Here is an 18,689-nt window from a genome sequence, read left to right as displayed (position 1 = left end):
ACCAGAGCTGAGAGGCTAAACCTTGTGAGGACCAGAGCTGAGAGACTAAGCCTTGTGAGGACCAGAGCTGAGAGCCAGAGCCTTGTGAGGACAAGAGCTGAGAGAGAGAGCCTTGTGAGGACCAGAGCTGAGAGGCTGAGCCTTGTGAGAACCAGAGCTGTGAGGCTGAGCCTTGTGAGGACCAGTTCTGGGAGACTGAGCCTTGTGAGGACCAGAGCTGGGAGGCTGAGCCTTGTGAGGATCAGTGCTGGGAGACTGAGCCTTGTTAGGACCAGAGCTGGAGGATTGAGCCTTGTGAGGACCAGAACTGAAAGACTAAGAATGTGAGGACCAGAGCTGAAAGACTAAGCCTTGTGAGGATGAGAGCTGAGGGTATAAGCCTTGTGAGGACCAGAGCCATGAGGCTGAGCCTTGTGAGGACCAGAGCTGAGAGACTCCACCTTGTGAGGATCAGAGCTGGGAGGCTAAACCTTTTTATATAACTTGGACAACACATATCTTTAATAAAACCTTTTGGAAAATAGTACTACTCTATGTGGAGCCTATCTTTTTTTCCTTATATACGCTGATGATGTGGATTTCCAAGACGGCCCAGCAGTCTTATTATCTGCAACTTTGTGATCCAAGCCGTATGTTGTCGGGAGCTTTTTGACCATCCATGCAACCATCCAGTTTTCAGCTTATTAGTTGATCCTCTACACAAGCAAAGGCCCTGGCTGGGTTTAAGCCATCTGCCCGACCTTGCTTGCCAGCTGGTAAGCAGGTTTTTCTTAAGGTGGCGGCACGTTTTGTTTGACTTAGCTCACCCTGGTGTTTGTTCCACATTAAAGATAAACTGTTTAATATTCTATCTACAAGCAATTGTTTGAACTTTCCATCAATTAGCGCAGCTTCCCTTTTTTCTTTTCCATAAACCTTGTGAGAACCAGAGCTGGGAGGCTAAACCTTGTAAGAACCAGAGCTGTGAGGCTGAGCCTTGTGAGAACCAGAGCTGTGAGTCTGAGCCTTGTAATACCCAGAGCTGAGAGACTGAGCCTTGTGAGGACCAGAGCTGAGAGGCTGAGCCTTGTGAGAACCACAGCTGGGAAACAGCCTTGTGAGAACCAGAGCTGTGAGGCTGAGCCTTGTGAGGACCAAAGCTGTGAGGCTGAGCCTTGTGAGGACCAGAGCATAAAGACTAAACCTTGTGAGGACCAGAGCTGAGAAGCTAAACCTTGTGAGACAACTATAACAGAAAAAAATTACTGCGCTATCCCCATAAAACCTGTATACAACAAGTGTACAGAGTATAAGAAATCAAATAACACAAAGCTGCAACTAAAAAATGTGAGACACCCACACTGTAATAAACAAAAATCAAAGGTAGCTGCGCTGAAAAACTTGAATAGTGAATGAGGATGAAACAATTAAATCACCTCTCAATGTGAGGGTTATGCACTCAGAAGAACGTGGTGACAGAAGGGTTCCTCCATCAATATAAATGCTGCCCCTTACCAGCTCCTTTGGAGATCATACAGGCGTGTGGCTATCTACCCCAGCCTCGGGTCTTGGTAAGGACGGATCCCAATGTGTCTCTCCACCATGGGTCTTCTAAGCAGTAGTTGGGCACTCATCCCCCATAAATGGATAGACAAAAAAGGCTGATATGTTTCACACAATTTATTAAGATTAAAAAGAATTGCACTTACAGTTATGCTGTAAAACCCAGGCTCATATAAAAACAAAGGCCGCCCGTCTTCAGAATGCAGCCCGTCGCTTCCGGGATCAGCGTGGTAGTGTGTGGTGACGTCAGCACGCCGCTCCTCCCTACGCCGTTTCGTCACAACTGACGTCTTCCAGGGGCACCTCGTCACAACTGACATCTTCCAGGGGCACCTTCGTCACAACTGACATCTTCCAGGGGCACTCAGTGCCCCTGGAAGACGTCAGTTGTGACGAAACGGCGTAGGGAGGAGTGGTGTGCTGACGTCACCACACACTACCACGCTGATCCCGGAAGCGACAGGCAGCACACTGAAGCCAGCCGGCCTTTGTTTTTATTTGAGCCTGTGTTTTACAGCATAACTGTAAGTGCAATTCTTTTTTATCTTAATAAATTGTGTGAAACATATCACGCTATGGAAGCCTTTTTTGTCTTTCCATTTATGGGGGATGAGTGCCCAACCACTGCTTAGAAGACCCATGGTGGAGAGACACATTGGGAGCCGCCCTTACCAAGACCCGAGGCTGGGGCAGATAGCCACACGCCTGTATGATCTCCGTAACAAGAGATCAAAGGAGCTTGTAAGGGGCAGCATTTATATTGGTGGAGGAACCCTGCTGTCACCACGTTCTTCTGAGTGTTATAGTCAGAGGCGTAACTAGAACCTTCATGGCCCTGGTGCAAGAAACCATGATGGGCCCCCCTTCCACCCGAGCCCCGGCTTCCAATTTTGGGAGGGTGTCCATGGACATCCTCCCAAAACCGTGCTTCCCACATGACCCCTTGGACATGCATCCAGCGCAATCACATCGGCCCTTTACCATGTGATCAGCTGATCACATGTAAACAGACTGGTTATCCACAGCCCTTTCCTCACACGCTGTGTTTGTGTTAGGAAAGAACTGCCATTAACTGTCAAGAATGTCAGTAAATTGTTTACACTGATAATCAGTGCCCCAATCATCAGTGCCCATCAGTGCCGCCTATCAGTGCCCATCACTTCCAACTGCAAGTTTTACCTATCAGTGCTCATTAATGTTGCCTGTTAGTGCCCATCAATTCTGCCTATCAGCACCACCTATCAGTGCTCATTAATGCCACCTAACTGCATCCATCAGTGCCACCTATCAGTACTCTTCAATTCTGTCCATCAAAGCCCATCAATACTGCCTGAGTTCTGCCTATCAGTGTTCCTCAGTGCCCATCAGTACCACCTATCAGTGCCCATCAATGCCACCTATCAGTGCAGCCTTTCAGTGCACATTAGTGCCTCCTATCAGTGCTGCCTATCAGTGCTCATCAATGTGGCCTATCAGTGCTCATCAGTGCCTCCTATAAGTGCTCATCAGTGTCTCCTATCAGTGCCCATCATTCCCTACTATCAGTGCTCATCAGTGCCTCCTATAAGTGCTCATCAGTGCCTCCTATAAGTGCTCATCAGTGCCTTCTATCAGTGTCCATCAGTGCCTTCTATCAGTGCTCATCAGTGCCCATCAGTGCCTTCTATCAGTGCCCATCAGTGCCTTCTATCAGTGCTCATCAGTGCCCATCAGTGCCTTCTATCAGTGCTCATCAGTGCCGTCTATCAGTGCTCATCGGTGCCTTCTATCAGTGCTCATCGGTGCCTTCTATCAGTGCTCATCGGTGCCTTCTATCAGTGCTCATCAGTGCCGTCTATCAGTGCTCATCAGTGCCTTCTATCAGTGCCTTCTATCAGTGCTCATCAGTGCCCATCAGTGCCTTCTATCAGTGCTCATCAGTGCCGTCTATCAGTGCTCATCCGTGCCTTCTATTAGTGCTCATCAGTGCCGTCTATCAGTGCTCATCAGTGCCGTCTATCAGTGCCTTCTATTAGTGCTCATCAGTGCCCATCAGTGCCTTCCATTAGTGCTCATCAGTGCTCATCAGTGCCATCTATCAGTGCTCATCAGTGCCTTCTATCAGTGCTCATCAGTGTCGTCTACCAGTGCTCATCAGTGCCTTCTATTAGTGGTCATCAGTGCCCATCAGTGCTCATCAGTGCCTTCTATCAGTGCTCATCAGTGCCCATCAGTGCCTTCTATCAGTGCTCATCAGTGCCCATCAGTGCCTTCTATCAGTGCCCATCAGTGCCTTCTATCAGTGCTCATCAGTGCCCATCAGTGCCTTCTATCAGTGCTCATCAGTGCCTTCTATTAGTGCTCATCAGTGCCCATCAGTGCCTTCTATTAGTGCTCATCAGTGCCTTCTATTAGTGCTCATCAGTGCCCAGATGATATCTGAATTGAAATGCGTCAGAAGGATATGCTGAGACCACTGTCTTCTTTTATACAAGCGCTTGATTTTACTGCTAAACACACTGTGAACTTGAGCGCCCCCTAGTGTAGTGCTCCCACATTCGCCGGGATAGACTTGTACCTGCGGGTCCACACACCTGGTCACGTCCTGGACTGGAACCCAAGGTGTCAGAGGATAGTATTCAGGAGAATTTCTACAGTGGTTGCTGGTTGGATGGTTATCTGCTAAGGATTCCTGACGCACCTACCCATCGGTGGCTCTTGGAACATCTCTGTGGCGGTTTCAGCATATCTACCTAGCCTGTTTTGACCCCCCTGAGTAAGGGCGGTCACAGGCTTTCTGGTAAGCCTTTCATTCTTCTATCTGGTGGTGGGCAACATGGAACATTGAAGAATGTACCCCTGGAATCTACACTTGTGTTAATACACTGTTGTGGACATTTATGTGTGTTTTTTTCAAGTTTTTTATAAAGAAAGATTCCTTGCTTATTTATATGTTCACGTTTATGAAACACTTCACATAATTAATACGTATGATTGTATCATAATTAATTTGTTTATCAAATTTCATAATTCACTTCACACGTCCAGCGCTGCACTTTCTAAATTATATTTTGGTTTTTGTGCCCTCATATCGGGGTTATAGTGCACAGCAGCAGGATTTTTTTCATTGTTTTCACAAAAAAAAAATTTTTATGCACCTAGCGCAATTTCCTTTTCTTTAAAATCAGTGCCCATCAGTGCCTTCTATTAGTGCTCATCAGTGCCTTCTATTAGTGCTCACATTTCCCACGGAGCACACAGGAGAGGGGAGGGGGAGAAGGGGGAGCAGTGAGATCAGCTGTGTGTCCTCCTCTCTCATCCGTGCCAGAGAGGACCGACAAATAGAACATTAATGCCGCCGCCGGTGTCTCTCTGTGCTATTAATCTATGACACACGATCTCCGCTCAGAGTCGTGTGTGAAGATCAACCCCGCTGGGCCCCCCCACAGTGGCTGAATGCCGGGCCCAGTCGCAACTGCGACTGTTGCGACCCTGGTAATTCTGCCACTGTTTATAGTGGTATGACTCACATCACATGGATGCTTGCCTCACCCACCTCTGAAGGAGTGTTCTGCCAGTGAACTTTTTCCTTTCCCTTCATACTGTTGGAATGGACTCAATTCACTCGTTTTTCCATGTTATATTTATTTTGTTTGATGTGGTTTAAATAAGTTTTCCCACTACTTGTCACTACATTACGGGTGCATAACCCTCACATTGAGAGGTGATTTAATTGTTTCATCCTCATTCACTATTCAAGTTTTTCAGCGCAGCTACTTTTGATTTTTGTTTAAAGCTTGTGAGAACCAGAGCTGTGAGGCTGAGCCTTGTGAGAACCAGAGCTGTGAGGCTGAGCCTTGTGATACCCAGAGCTGAGAGACTGAGCCTTGTGAGGACCAGAGCTGAGAGACTGAGCCTTGTGAGAACCAGAGCTGGGAGACTGAGCCTTGTGAGAACCAGAGCTGTGAGGCTGAGCCTTGTGAGGACCAGAGCTGTGAGGCTGAGCCTTGTGAGGACCAGAGCTGTGAGGCTGAGCCTTTTGAGGACCAGAGCTGAGAGACTTAGCCCTGTGAGGACCAGAACTGAGAGGCTGAGCCTTGTGAGGACCAGAGCTGAGAGACTGAACCTTGTGAGAACCAGAGCGATGAGGATGAGCCTTGTGAGGACCAGAGCTGAGAGGCTGAGCCTTGTGAGGACTAGATATGATAAGCTGAGCCTTGTGAGGGCCAGAGCTGAGAGGCTGAGCCTTGTGAGGGCCAGAACTGAGAGGCTGAGCCTTGTGAGGGCCAGAGCTAAGAGATTGAGCCTTGAGAGGACCAGAGCTGAGAGGCTGAGCCTTGAGAGGACCAGAACCATGAGCCTGAGCCTTGTGAGAACCAGAACCATGAGCCTGAGCCTTGTGAAAACCAGAACTGTGAGCCTGAGCCTTGTGAGGACCAGAGCTGTGAGGCTGAGCCTTGTGAGAACCAGAGCCTTGTGAGGACCAGAGCTGAGAGACTGAGCCTTGTGAGGACCAAAGCTGTGAGGCTGAACCTTGTGAGAACCAGAGCCTTGTGAGGACCAGAGTTGAGAGACTGAGCCTTGTGAGGTCCAGAGCTGAGAGACTGAGCCTTGTGAGGATAAGAGCTAAGGGACTGAGCCTTGTGAAGACAAGTGTTGAGAGACTGAGCTACTGGGACCTGAATTTAGAGGACTGCAGAACTGATCTGGACCGGATTCCTGTGCAACAGGACTGGTGTGCTGAATTATCTGTGTGTATCGCAACACTGACAGTTAATGCAATAGAGATTGTTCCTTACTTAGCAGGTTATCAAAGTCAACCCTAATGCTAAACCTAACTCCAGCCCTAACCCCATTGCTAAATTTAAACCTTATGTTAACACTAACCCTAATTTTAACTCAAAACCTAAAATGAACCCCGATCCCAGGTGCTAACCCTAACATTTAAATGCTAACCTATACCCCAATCATTACCCTATCTATAGCTATATCCATGGCACTAATCCCTCAGTAACCGGAATGAAATCCTTGTTTAGTGGAAGAGGAATGAGAAGAGCTTACTTTGGGCAGATGAAACAGTCCTGTGAAACAGTTATCACAGCCTGCAATACTGCTGGTTTCCACTGGAGGGCAATTCAGCCACATCTAGCTGGCTGGACATACATAGTAATGCCGCGTACACACAATCGCACATTCCGAAAACAAAATCCATGTTTTTTTTCCGACGGATGTTGGCTCAAACTTGTCTTGCATACACACGGTCACACAAAGTTGGTCGGAAATTGCGAACGTCAAGAACGCGGTGACGTACAACACGTACGACAAGCTGAGAAAAATGAAGTTCAATAGCCAATGTGGGTCTTCTGCTTGATTCCGAGCATGCGTGGGATTTTGTGCGTCGGAATTGGCTACACACGATCAGAATTTATGAGAACGGATTTTGTGGTCGGAAAATTTGAGATCCAGATCTCAAATTTTGTGTGTCGGAAATTCCAATGGAAAAAGTCAGATGGAGCCTACACACAGTCGGAATTTCAGACAACAAGGTGGGTTCCATGGTTGCTGCTGGGGGGATATATTTTTGCTCAGGGGGTCTTATGTTGCTGTGGGCGGATCTTCTGTTGGGCGGTATATTATTAATAACTGCCAGAGAGTCTATTGATACTGGCTGCTGGGGGGTCTGTTGTTGCTGGCAGAGGTCTATTGTAGCTGGTGGGAGTATTTTGTTGCTGGGGAGGGTCAATTGTTATTGTGGAGGATGTATTATTGCTGGGGGATCTATTGTTGCTAGGGGATCTATGTTGCTGAGGGGAGCTTTTGTTGCTGGGGGGGGGTCCACTGCTGCTGGGGGATCTTATGTTGCTGGGGATCTATCAATCTATTTTTGCTGGGGGATCTATGTTGCTGAGGGGAGCTTTTGTTGCTGGGGGGAGTCCACTGCTGCTGGGGGATCTTATGTTGCTGGGGGAAACTATTGAGGGGATCTGTTGTTGCTGGAGGAGTCTTTGTTGCTGGGGGATCTATTTTTGCTAAATGGATGTATTGTTACTGGGGGGACCTGTTGTTGATGGGGGGGTCTATGTTGCAGAGGGGATCTATGGTTGCAGGGGAGGTCTACTACTGCTGTGTGATTTTATGTTGCTGGGGGGGAGTCTGTTGTTGTTGGGGGGGATCTCTTGTTGTTGGGGGAATATATTGTTGATGGCTGCAGGGGATTTATTTTACCTCCTTTCCTGTTATCAACAGTCAACACTAAAAGTTTCTGCAATCCGCCGTGTTTAGAAGAGGCTCCATATGGATTACCCAGATCATTGTCCATGCTGCTCAGTTTATAGAAGTATGGATGTGGGATGGACTTTAACCCTTGGCCAATCACCTATAAAGATGTCACCTCACCTGTTGTGGTGGTGGAAGAGGTGGTGAGGGGTTTTTGCCTTCTGAAAAGGCCATTGGTTTTATGGGCCAGCTGGTTCCAATGATTGGGCTGGGTTAAGGTTTCCAACATCTTTTGCAACATCCCAATTACAGCATCTTCCTGACCCTCTAGGAACTGAAGAAGTGGCTTGGAGAGCCACAAAAACATCTCCACATTTTCTGTGTAGAAGATTGAAAGGTGCACTGACGCTCAAAACTTTTCTCTCTCTTTGCAGATGATTGGCCTTACAGGGATTCTGCTAGTAATCATTGCGGTCGCGTGCAAATCGAGGATCTGCTCCTGTCTCTCATCATGTGGGTGCAAATGTCAATCAGAATCAAATGTCAAATGTCAATCAGAATCAGAATCAGAATCAGAATCAGAGACATATAGGAGGAAGAATGAAGACAATTTGCTCCAGATCACTGAGGACATCTTACAAGAACGAGCCAGGCAGAGGCAGAAGGAGTTTGTGGTGACTCTACTTCATAAAGAAGACTGGAAATCTTATCACCCGGGATCACCCAATGCCTTGGAGGAACTGGCAAAAATCACAGGCAAATGGAAAGAGGAAATAAAGAAACATTTAGAAAGTAAAAAGCTCTGCCAGACTGAGGCAAAAGAGGCTCTGCTGCCTCCTAATCATAAGAGCTCAGAAAAGGAGATTACACACATAAGTGAGCCAAAAAGAGCACCAAATGTTGGTCTCAAGAGTCTGCTGGTGATAGAGAGCCACGCTCTTCCAGTTTAATCTGTAGAAATCCAAAGGGTGGTGGATTCATAATTCATAAGTCTACATGTAAGTGAGCCAAACGATCAAAAACAATCATCTCAAGAGAACAAAATTCCTTTATTATTACCACAAGTATGACAGGAGCAGTAAAAGGCAGCCAACACATTTCAGGGTTCAAAAATTGCCCTTCATCAGGGATAGACAATGTACAGTAGCAAAGGGTATAATCACTGGACTCAAAGCAGGAGAGTCCAAAAGATACCTTGTACTACATTGTCTAAGCCCTGATGAAGGGGGGATTTCTGGCCCCCAAAATGCGTTTATTGCCATTTGTGTTATCGCATGAATTTGTAATATTAATAAAGGACTTTTGGCCCCTTGAGATGATGATTTTTTGATCGTTTGGCTCACTTACCTGTAGATTTCTCAATCTGGGCGATTCCTTCATCTTGGCAGGTCCCCTGCTTTTCTGTTGAGCGACCGAATCCGAGCTATTAGGCTCAACCAATGACTTTTTATTTTGACAGGTAAAGATCTGAGTCCAGCGTCTCATCTCCACCACCCTTTGGCCTCATGTACACCGTTTTCTTAACTCTCCTAGACTCCTTTCCTCCTGGCGGCAGAGGTTTGGCAGGAAAAAAAAAAAAAAAAAACGCTTGTAAACTCGTAAAACATGTTTGGGCGCTTCAAGCATTTGGGGCGTTAATTCATTTAATTGGCCAGAATAATGATTTATTATGGCCATTGAAATGAACTAACTCTCAATCGCTAAATGCGCCTAGTGCTTAGGCGCGTTTAGACACACTTAGATGCGTTTAGACGCGTCCATTTTTTTTCTGCCAAAAACGCTGCTGCTCTTGGACGCATTGGTTGTGGGTTTTTTTTTTTCTGCCTCCAAACTTCTCCAAACTCGTATCTGTGCATGGACACGTAGGCTAACATAGAGCAGCGTTTAGAGGCAGAATAAACCCCCCCATTTACACTTGCCTCAGAAGGTGGCATTGGACGCGGCTTTTTTTTTAAAGCATTCTAAATGCGAATTGAAACTCCTGTCACAAAATAAAATGCTCACCTTACAGTCCTGGTCACACGTTGTGTTTGCTTTACTTACTTTACTTTCCTTCCTTTTTTATTTTATTTTTTGTTTATTCTTTATTTTTAGATTTATGTTTTTATTTTATTCCTATTTTATATCTTATTTTATTATACTTTACCATACTCTAAAATACTCAGTTAGAATGGGTTTTTGAAAAGGAATCTAGAATTGTTAAAATGTTAAACTGTTCATCCATGTGCTTAAAGTGGAGTTCCACCCCAAAATGGAACTTCCGCTTTAAGGGAAGGTGACCCCCTGACATGCCACATTTGGCATGTCAATTTTTTTTGGGGGGGGGAGTGGATACCCCCTTTTTAGAGGGTCCCAGCTCCCACTTCCTTCTGGTGCACCTGTGGCACCGGAAGGGAGATCACTTTCCCCCCCCTCCCTCTCAGCAATCATCTGGGACACGTCACAGGTCTCAGATGATTGCCCGACCAGTCATGGTGGCTCGCGCATGCACAGTAGGTGCCCAGCTGTAAGACAGCCGGGCACCCACAGTGACAATGCCGGTGCCGCAGAGGGAGGGGGAGATGAGCGGGGCTTCTTTCCCGGCATCGCTGGACCCTGGGACAGGTAAGTGTCTGATTATTAAAAGTCAGCAGCTGCAGAATTTGTAGCTGCTGACTTAAATTTTTTTTTTTAAGCGGAACTCTGCATTAACAATTACTATTACGTTAAGAGTGCAAATTATTATTATCAGATGAGCCGCACATACTGTATTTACCATTCTTTCAATATAAGCGTTCTTTGACACATGCTGTATGATAACCTCTTGTTTGTACAAATTATCCAGAAAACAATAAAAATTATATTTAAAAAAATGATCCCCCGTGTCTCTTTCTTGGTGCTTCAAAGCATCTCCAAAGCCACCATAGAAGTCTATAACAACACTCACTAGCAGCACCTGGAACTTTTGAGAGGCTTTTATTCAGCGTTAGCTTGGCTTTGTTTTGAAGGTATTGCAGGTATGAGATATCCCAGGATGCACTGGGAAACCAACAAGTGAACCTGAAAGATGTCATCAGCAGTCACATTCGGTCCATGTGTGTGTGTATTCTGGGAGTGTCTGGTGCACAGATCACATCTGGTGCCCAGCGTGGAGCAGCAGGAAGATGAGCGGGGTCTGGACCAGAGCGGAGCAACTAGCAGACGGAACACGTGGTGTGCAATACGAGAATGCTATAGCAGAAGTTGAGTCGGCACCGGATAGAGAGGACAGGGGGTTACTAGCGAGTGGAGGATCAGCAGAGCTGGGCAGTGCTGGGACAAGGTCATGTAGAGCCCAGGGCAAACAGGCCAAACTGCCCCCCCAAGATGCATGAGCATTATGTGTCAGCAACCCCCCCCCCAAAAAAAAACCCAAGCACTAATCTGCATGATTACCCCTAAGAATAAATTCTAGTACAAATCCGCCCCCTGCTGAAATCCCCTTACCAGTACAAATCTTTGCCCCCCATCCCCCAAATCCCTTCAGCACAAACGCTCCCCCCCCAAAAAAAAATCACCCTTCCTAGCACAAATTCTCTACCCCTAAAAAATCCTCTCCAAGTACACATCCTCTCCACCCACTCAAAATCCCCCCTCCCAGTATAAATCCCACCCCCAACTTGCACAAATTCCCCCCCCCCCAGAAAAAATGTCCCTCCTAGCACAAATACCTCCCAATCATCCCTACTAGCACAATTACCCCCACCATATCACCTCTTCTAGCACATACCCCCCAATCCCCCCTCTGAGCACAAATCCTCTTCTCCACCCCCCCCAACATAAAACCTCTTAAATCACCACTCCTAGCACACACACCCAAAATTCCCCTCCTAGAAAAATTCTTGCCCCCTGGTCCCCCCCCAAATTCCCACTTCCAACCTAAATTGCCCTCCCCAATCTCTTCACTGTGCCCTCCCACCTCATATGATACCACAGTGCCCAGGGCAGCTACCCCTCCTGCCCACTCCTTGTCCCGACCCTGGAGCTGGGGATACCTCTGAGTGAGGGATCAGCAGAGCTGGGGGTTACTACTGAGTGGGGGATAGGCAGAGTGGGAGGTTACTACTGAACCGGAGATCAGAAGAGTGGGTGGTTACTACTGAGCCAGGGATCAGCAGAGCTGGGGGTTACTACTGAGCCGGGGATCAGCAGAGTGGGTGGTTACTACTGAGCAGGGGATCAGCAGAGTGGGTGGTTACTACTGAGCCGGGGATCAGCAGAGTGGGTGGTTACTACTGACCCAGGGATCAGCAGGGTGGGTGATTACTACTGAGCCGGGGATCAGCAGAGCTGGGGCTTACTACTGCAGACATCCCAACCTGCAAAAACTAATTTCAGGGAGGTGGCAAACTCATTTCTGGGAGGTGGCGCTTAACACCGGCGCCGACCCTGTTGACTGGGCACACATCAGGGCACGGGGCACACAGCAGGGACATGGGGCACACAGCGGGGCACACATCAGGGTATGGGGCACACAACAGGGCACACAGGGGCCCTGGGCACACATCAGGACATGGAGCACACAGCAAGGCATGGGGCACACAACAGGGCGCAGGGCACACAGGGGCCCTGGGCACACAACAGGACATGGAGCACACAGTAGGGCACACATCATGGGGCACAGATCAGGACATGTGGCACACAGTAGGGCACAGGGCACACAGGGGCCCTGGGCACACATCAGGACATGGAGCACACAGCAAGGCATGGGGCACAGTAGAGCACACATCATGGGGCACACAGCAGGGCACACAGCAGGGAATGAGGCATACAGGAGGGCACACAGGGGCACACATCAGGACATGGGGCACACAATAGGGCACACATCAGGGCACATCATGGGGCACACAACAGGGCACACAGCGGGCATGGGCACACATCAGGACATGGGGCACACAGCAGGGCAGGGGGCACATCATGGGGGCATACATCAGGACACAGGGCACACAGTGGGACATGGGGGCACACTGCAGGGCACACAGCGGGGCATGGGGCACACAGCGGGACACTGGGCACACAGTGGGGCACGGAGCACACAGCAGGGCACACAGCAGGGCAGGGGGCACACATCTGGGCACAGGGAACATCATGGGGCATACATCAGCACACAGGGAACACAGCAAGACATGGGACACACAGCAGGGCATACAGCGGGGCATGGGGCACAGCAGGGCATACAGCGGGGCATGGGGCACACAGCGGGACACTGGACACACAGCAGGGCATACAGCAGGGCATGGGGCACATAATGGGGTACACAGCAGGGCACTATTCACACAGTAGGGCATGGGGCACACATCACAACAAGATCCAAGCAGCTGCTGTTACATTACTTGCAGAGTAGCGTGGGAAGTGGCTGTCATTACCTTCTGTGGCATGCTCCTCCCCACCGGCCCCTCCTCTCTTCTAGTCTGTCTGAGGTGATGACAGATCTGGTCCCTGCAAAGGGGGCGGTCATTTTACCTCTTGTGGCGCGCTCCTCCCTGCCGGCCCCTCCTTCCTTCCCACCCCCCCAGAAGCATCTGGGGGGGACAGGAGGGAAGGAGGGGCCGGCGGGGAGGAGCGTGCTATGAGAGGTCTCAGCGCAACCAGCATGGGGTGTGTCTCCAGATCTCCCGCCTCTGTCCCACCCCCTCCCCTGGCCAGAGACAGAAGACAGAGCAGCTCGAGCGGACGCCTCAGCCTTACCCCATTTGGTCGCTCAGGTTGCTCTGTCTGACAGTCCCAGCCGGGAGATCGCCCAGCGCTCACGGGTGTCCGGGTATCTGGATGTTTTTGTTCTCTCTTACTGTTAAAATAAACCTACCATTAAAATTATAGACTGATCGTTTCTTTACATAGTTTACATAGTTAGTCAGGTTGAAAAAAGACACAAGTCCATCCAGTCCAACCATAAAAAAAAAAAAAAAAAAAAAACGTACAATCCAATATACCCAATACTATACCCACAGTTGATCCAGAGGAAGGCAAAAAATCCCAGCAGAGCATGCTCCAATTTGCTACAGCAGGGGAAAAAATTCCTTACTGATCCCAGAGAGGCAATCGAATTTTCCCTGGATCAACTTTACCTATAAATGTTAGTACCCAGTTATATTATGTACATTTAGGAAAGTATCCAGGACTTTCTTAAAGCAATCTACTGAGCTGGCCAGAACCACCTCTGGAGGGAGTCTATTCCACATTTTCACAGCTCTTACTGTGAAGAAACCTTTCCGTATTTGGAGATGAAATCTCTTTTCCTCCAGTCGTAAAGAGTGCCCCCTTGTCCTCTGTGTTGACCGTAAAGTGAATAACTCAACAACAAGTTCACTATATGGACCCCTTATATATTTAAACATGTTGATCATATCCCCCCTTATTCTCCTCTTCCCAAGAGTGAACAAATTCAGTTCCTCTAATCTTTCCTCATAGCTGAGCTCCTCCATGCCTCTTATCAGTTTGGTTGCTCTTCTCTGCACTTTCTCCAGTTCCCCGATATCCTTTTTGAGAACTGGTGCCCAAAACTGAACTGCATATTCCAGATGAGGTCTTACTAATGATTTGAACAGGGACAAAATGATATCTCTCTCTGGAGTCCATACCTCTCTTAATACAAGAAAGAACTTTGCTCGCTTTGGAAACCGCAGCTTGGCATTGCATGCTATTATTGAGCTTATGATCTACCAAAACCCCAGATCCTTCTTCACTACGGATTCCCCCAGTTGTACTCCCCCTAGTATGTATGATGCATGCATATTCTTAGCCCCCAAGTGCATAACTTTACATTTCTCAACATTAAACCTCATCTGCCACATAGTCGCCCAATTAGACAGAGCATTGAGGTCGGCTTGTAAATTGGAGACATCCTGTAAGGACGTTATTCCACTGAAGAGCTTGGTGTCATCTGCAAAGACAGAACTGTTACTTTTGATCCCAGACCCATTCATATCATTTATAAAGATATTAAAGAGTAAGGGTCCCAGCACTGAACCTTGGGGTACACCACTGATAACCTTAGACCATTCAGAGTGAGAATCATTAACCACTACTCTCTGAATTCTGTCTTTTAGCCAGTTTTCTATCCATTTACAAACTGATATTTCCAAGCCTGTAGACTTTAACTTACACATGAGCCGTGTGTGCGGAACTGTATCGAACGCTTTTGCAAAATCCAAGTAAACCACGTCCACAGCCACCCCTCTGTCCAAGGTTTTACATACCTCTTCATAAAAAGAAATCAGGTTTGTCTGACAACTTCTGTCTTTCATGAACCCATGCTGTCTGTTGCTTAAAATGTTTTTTTCCAGCAAGAACTCGTCTATGTGGTCTTTTATTAAACGCTCCAGTATCTTCCCGACTATAGAAGTTAAACTAACAGGTCTATAGTTACTTGGTAAAGACTTTGATCCCTTTTTAAATATAGGCACCACGTTTGCCCTGCGCCAATCCAGTGGTACCATTCCTGTCTTTAATGAGCCCCTAAAAATGAGATACAATGGCTTTGAAATTACAGAGCTCACTTCTTTTAGGATCAGTGGGTGGATGCCATCAGGTCCAGGTGCTTTATCCACCTTTATTCTATCTAATTATTTCTGGACCATATCCCTTTTGAGCCATTGCGGATCATTGGGGGCTGTGTCACTACCACCCCCCATTATGGACATGAACTTCCCCATGCTCTTTTGTATACACAGAGCTGAAGAAAGTATTTAATAAATTAGCCTTCTCCTTGTCCCCAGTCACCCACTCTAGATTATTTTGTAAAGGGCCTACATGCTCAGACCTGACCTTTTTACTATTAATATATAATATAGTTTCTTTGTCAGTGGGCAAACATACAAAATCAGCAGGGCATCAAATATTTTCTTCCCCTCACTGTATGTGTGTGTCCAATCTGCAATCAAGCTCAGTGCCACCCGCCATCTTGTGAAAGCACATGGTCGCACAAGCTTACTGCACTTCACCTGTGAATGCTGAAAACTAATTCTCTGCATTGAACTTTGTTATCCCACCTGTCTAATCTGCTGTTCATCTTCTTAAAGAGACAGTAATAACTTCAAAAATGTCTACACAAGGTTCTGAGCCTTCTTGTATCGCTGCATCAACACAGATACATCATGCCTCTGACCACACAAATGTACAGGGAGGGAGGGGAGAACACTGATAAACAAATTGTCAGTCATGTTCCCCCCAGCCACAGCATTTGCCAAGTTGGCTCCAGTGATGAGGATGAAAGGGGGATCATCATGATGAGCTCACTGATGCAACTTGGGTGCCAAATAGAGCAGAGGAGGAAAGTGAGATGAAGGCACAACCCCAATGAGACAGGATGTCCTCCAGAGGCAGGATTCATGGAAGAGTAAAGCGCAGCCACTGTATTCCATCAGATTGTTATCTCTTAGCCCACTTCCCATAGCTCAGCTGTGTGGGCCTTTTTAGCACATGTGCGTGGCAAACACACCAGCCATTTGGGTACCACATGCTTGATAAGGCATTTAACCTCCCATCACTCAGCACCAGCTGTAGAGAATAGCAGGCAAATTTCTGTGCTTCAGCTGCTGCAGTGGAAAAAAAAAATATATATATATATATATATATATACACCCCCTGCCACCCACATGCCCAGTTTCCAAATTCCAGCTTTAAAACTCCTGCCTTTCTGTATGTGGGATTCTGCCCTCTTCTGTAAATTTGCAGAAGGTGCTGTACCACAATGGCAGATTCCCAGTCACAATTTTTTTCATGTAAGGCCATTCCAGCTCTATACCATCACGTGGAAGGCAATGTTTTGGCATCGTTGGGCAAGGCAGTAAGCGCAAGGTCAATCTCACTGCCCACATGTGGTCCAGCATGCATAGTCAGGGATGATATATTTCGTTCACAGCATACTGGGTAACTCTGCTTGCAACTAGGAAGGATGCAGGACAGGGCTCAGTGCTAGAGCTTGCTTTGCCACCACATCTCCATACAGCCGGTGTGATTATGCAAGATATGTCAGCTTCACCTCCTCATGCCCTCCTCTGCTGGATTGTCCTATGAACCACCAGTACACCTTAAGCGTTCAAGGGGCCATTCAATGAGTCAGGCAAAAAGATGCGATGCAGTGCTTCAGCTGGTCTGTCTAGGGGACAAGAGCCCCACCGAGGCAGAGATTCTTCCAGCTCTGCAGGTGCAGGCCCAGAGGTGGTTCATGACACAGAAGCTTGAGCTAGGAATGGCGGTGTGCGAAAATGGCACTAACCTATTGTCTGCCCTGCGACAGGGAAAGTTGACACATGTGCCATGCCTGCCATCCCTTTTAGAGCAGGCCAGAAGAGTTCTTCAACCCACCTTTGCTCCCGGTCTCGCACTAGACCCACTGACTCACTATCATTGAATCCCTTGAGCTCCTTCAATCTTCACAGTGGCATCTTCAAGTATCACCCCGCTTCTCTGCTGGGTCCCTAGCTTGACACTCGATACCTCTTAAGCTTCACCCACGCTGGCCTGCTCAGTCCCTGGCTTGACTTACAAGCCTGCTCTGTAAGAGTCACCTCCACTGGCTGGGTCCCCGACTTGATTCCCACTGAAGTTTCCCCAATTCTTCACTTGCTTCAGCTACTCACTGTAGTCCCTGGTAAGAAGGCTAATAGTCCCTTACTGGCAACAACTTCTCCTCTACCTCCGACCACGACAGGTTCTCCGGTCGACAGAACCATCACTTCTGGTTGTACTGCAAGCCACAATCACAACCCTGCACTGCTCTCTTGCTTCTGGATAGGCCCTCAGACAGATGTGCCTGGGATAGGCCCCATCTCCGGCCTAGCAGCCTGGGTAATATGACACACGTCCAAGTGGCACAGAACACCTGACTCCACCCAAATATATAGGTCCTCCCAGGAGGCCGAGGGACTCAGGAAAACCCCTGCCCATTGGCTGGGATACCCAATATACCCATAACCCGGCCTTGTGTTGCCCTTCACTTATCCAGTACCAAGTATACGGTCACCTAGTGGAAGAAGAGAAAAGTGCAACAAAGCCAAACTTAACCACTTGCTGCCCGCCAGAATGACGGCGGCAAAGTGGTTTTCAATATCCTGACTAGGCGTCATATGACATCCTCAGGATATTGAGCCGCTGCTCCGGGGATGCACATCACAGCGATCATTGTTGCGGGGTGTCAGTCTGACACCCCGCAACACCGATCTAGGTAAAGAGTCTGACGGAGACCCTTTACCATGTGATCAGCCGTGTCCAATCATGATGTAAATAAGAGCTGTGATTGGCTTTTCCTCACTCGCGTCTGACAGACGCAAGTAGAGGAGAGCCGATCAACTGCGTGGGGGGGGGGGGGGGGGGGGGGGGGAAGAATGGTGGTGTTGGGTTTCTGTGCTAATTGTTACCAGCACAGCCCCTCCTCGGATCCACCCAGGACCACCAGGTATGCCCCCTAGACCCCAGAGAAATACTAACCTGTGCCAACTCACAATGCCTACCGGTGCCACCAGGGATGCCAATCAGTGCCACCCATAAGAACCCATCTTTGCAGCCTCAGTGCCACCTATCAATGCATATTCAGTGCCCACTCATTGGTGCCACCTTCAGTACCCATCAGTGAAAGAGAAAAAAACTTTACAAAATTTAACAGAAACAAAACTTTCAAAATTTTTGGTCTTTTTATTTGTTTAGCAAAAAATAAAAACTGCAGAGGTGATCAAATACCAAAAGAAAGCTCTATTTGTGGGAACAAAATGATAAAAATTTAGTTTGGGTACAGTGTTGGATGACCACACAACTGTCACTCAAACTGCGACAGCGCTGAAAAGCTGAAAATTGGTCTGGGCAGGAAGGTGTACAAGTGCCCGGTATTGAAATGGTTAAGGAGAAATCAGATCTTTAGCAACCAGGATAACTACTCCTGGCAAGTAAATTTGAGGAGCAGCCCTGCCTAAACTCCAGGGTGCTACACCAGCAAC

The 18,689-nt window shown here is 47.9% G+C and overlaps 1 protein-coding gene across 1 annotated transcript in view; it reads left to right on the top strand.

Annotated features, from left to right (window-relative positions):
• The window catches only part of LOC141102661 (uncharacterized), a 42,862-nt gene extending 32,276 nt beyond the window's left edge, over nucleotides 1-10,586 (top strand). The window contains exon 2 of the mRNA XM_073591570.1: nucleotides 8,172-10,586. Within this exon, the coding sequence (XP_073447671.1) occupies nucleotides 8,172-8,687 (516 nt within the window). The 3' untranslated portion in view covers nucleotides 8,688-10,586. The remainder of the gene's footprint in view (nucleotides 1-8,171) is intronic.
• Nucleotides 10,587-18,689: the final 8,103 nt, after the last annotated feature.

This window comes from Aquarana catesbeiana, linkage group LG07, assembly GCF_042186555.1.
Source record: "Aquarana catesbeiana isolate 2022-GZ linkage group LG07, ASM4218655v1, whole genome shotgun sequence".
NCBI classification, from domain to species: Eukaryota; Metazoa; Chordata; class Amphibia; order Anura; family Ranidae; genus Aquarana; species Aquarana catesbeiana.
The sequence above is the reverse complement of the archived record's forward strand: the minus strand, read 5'-3'. Positions and strand labels throughout refer to the sequence as shown.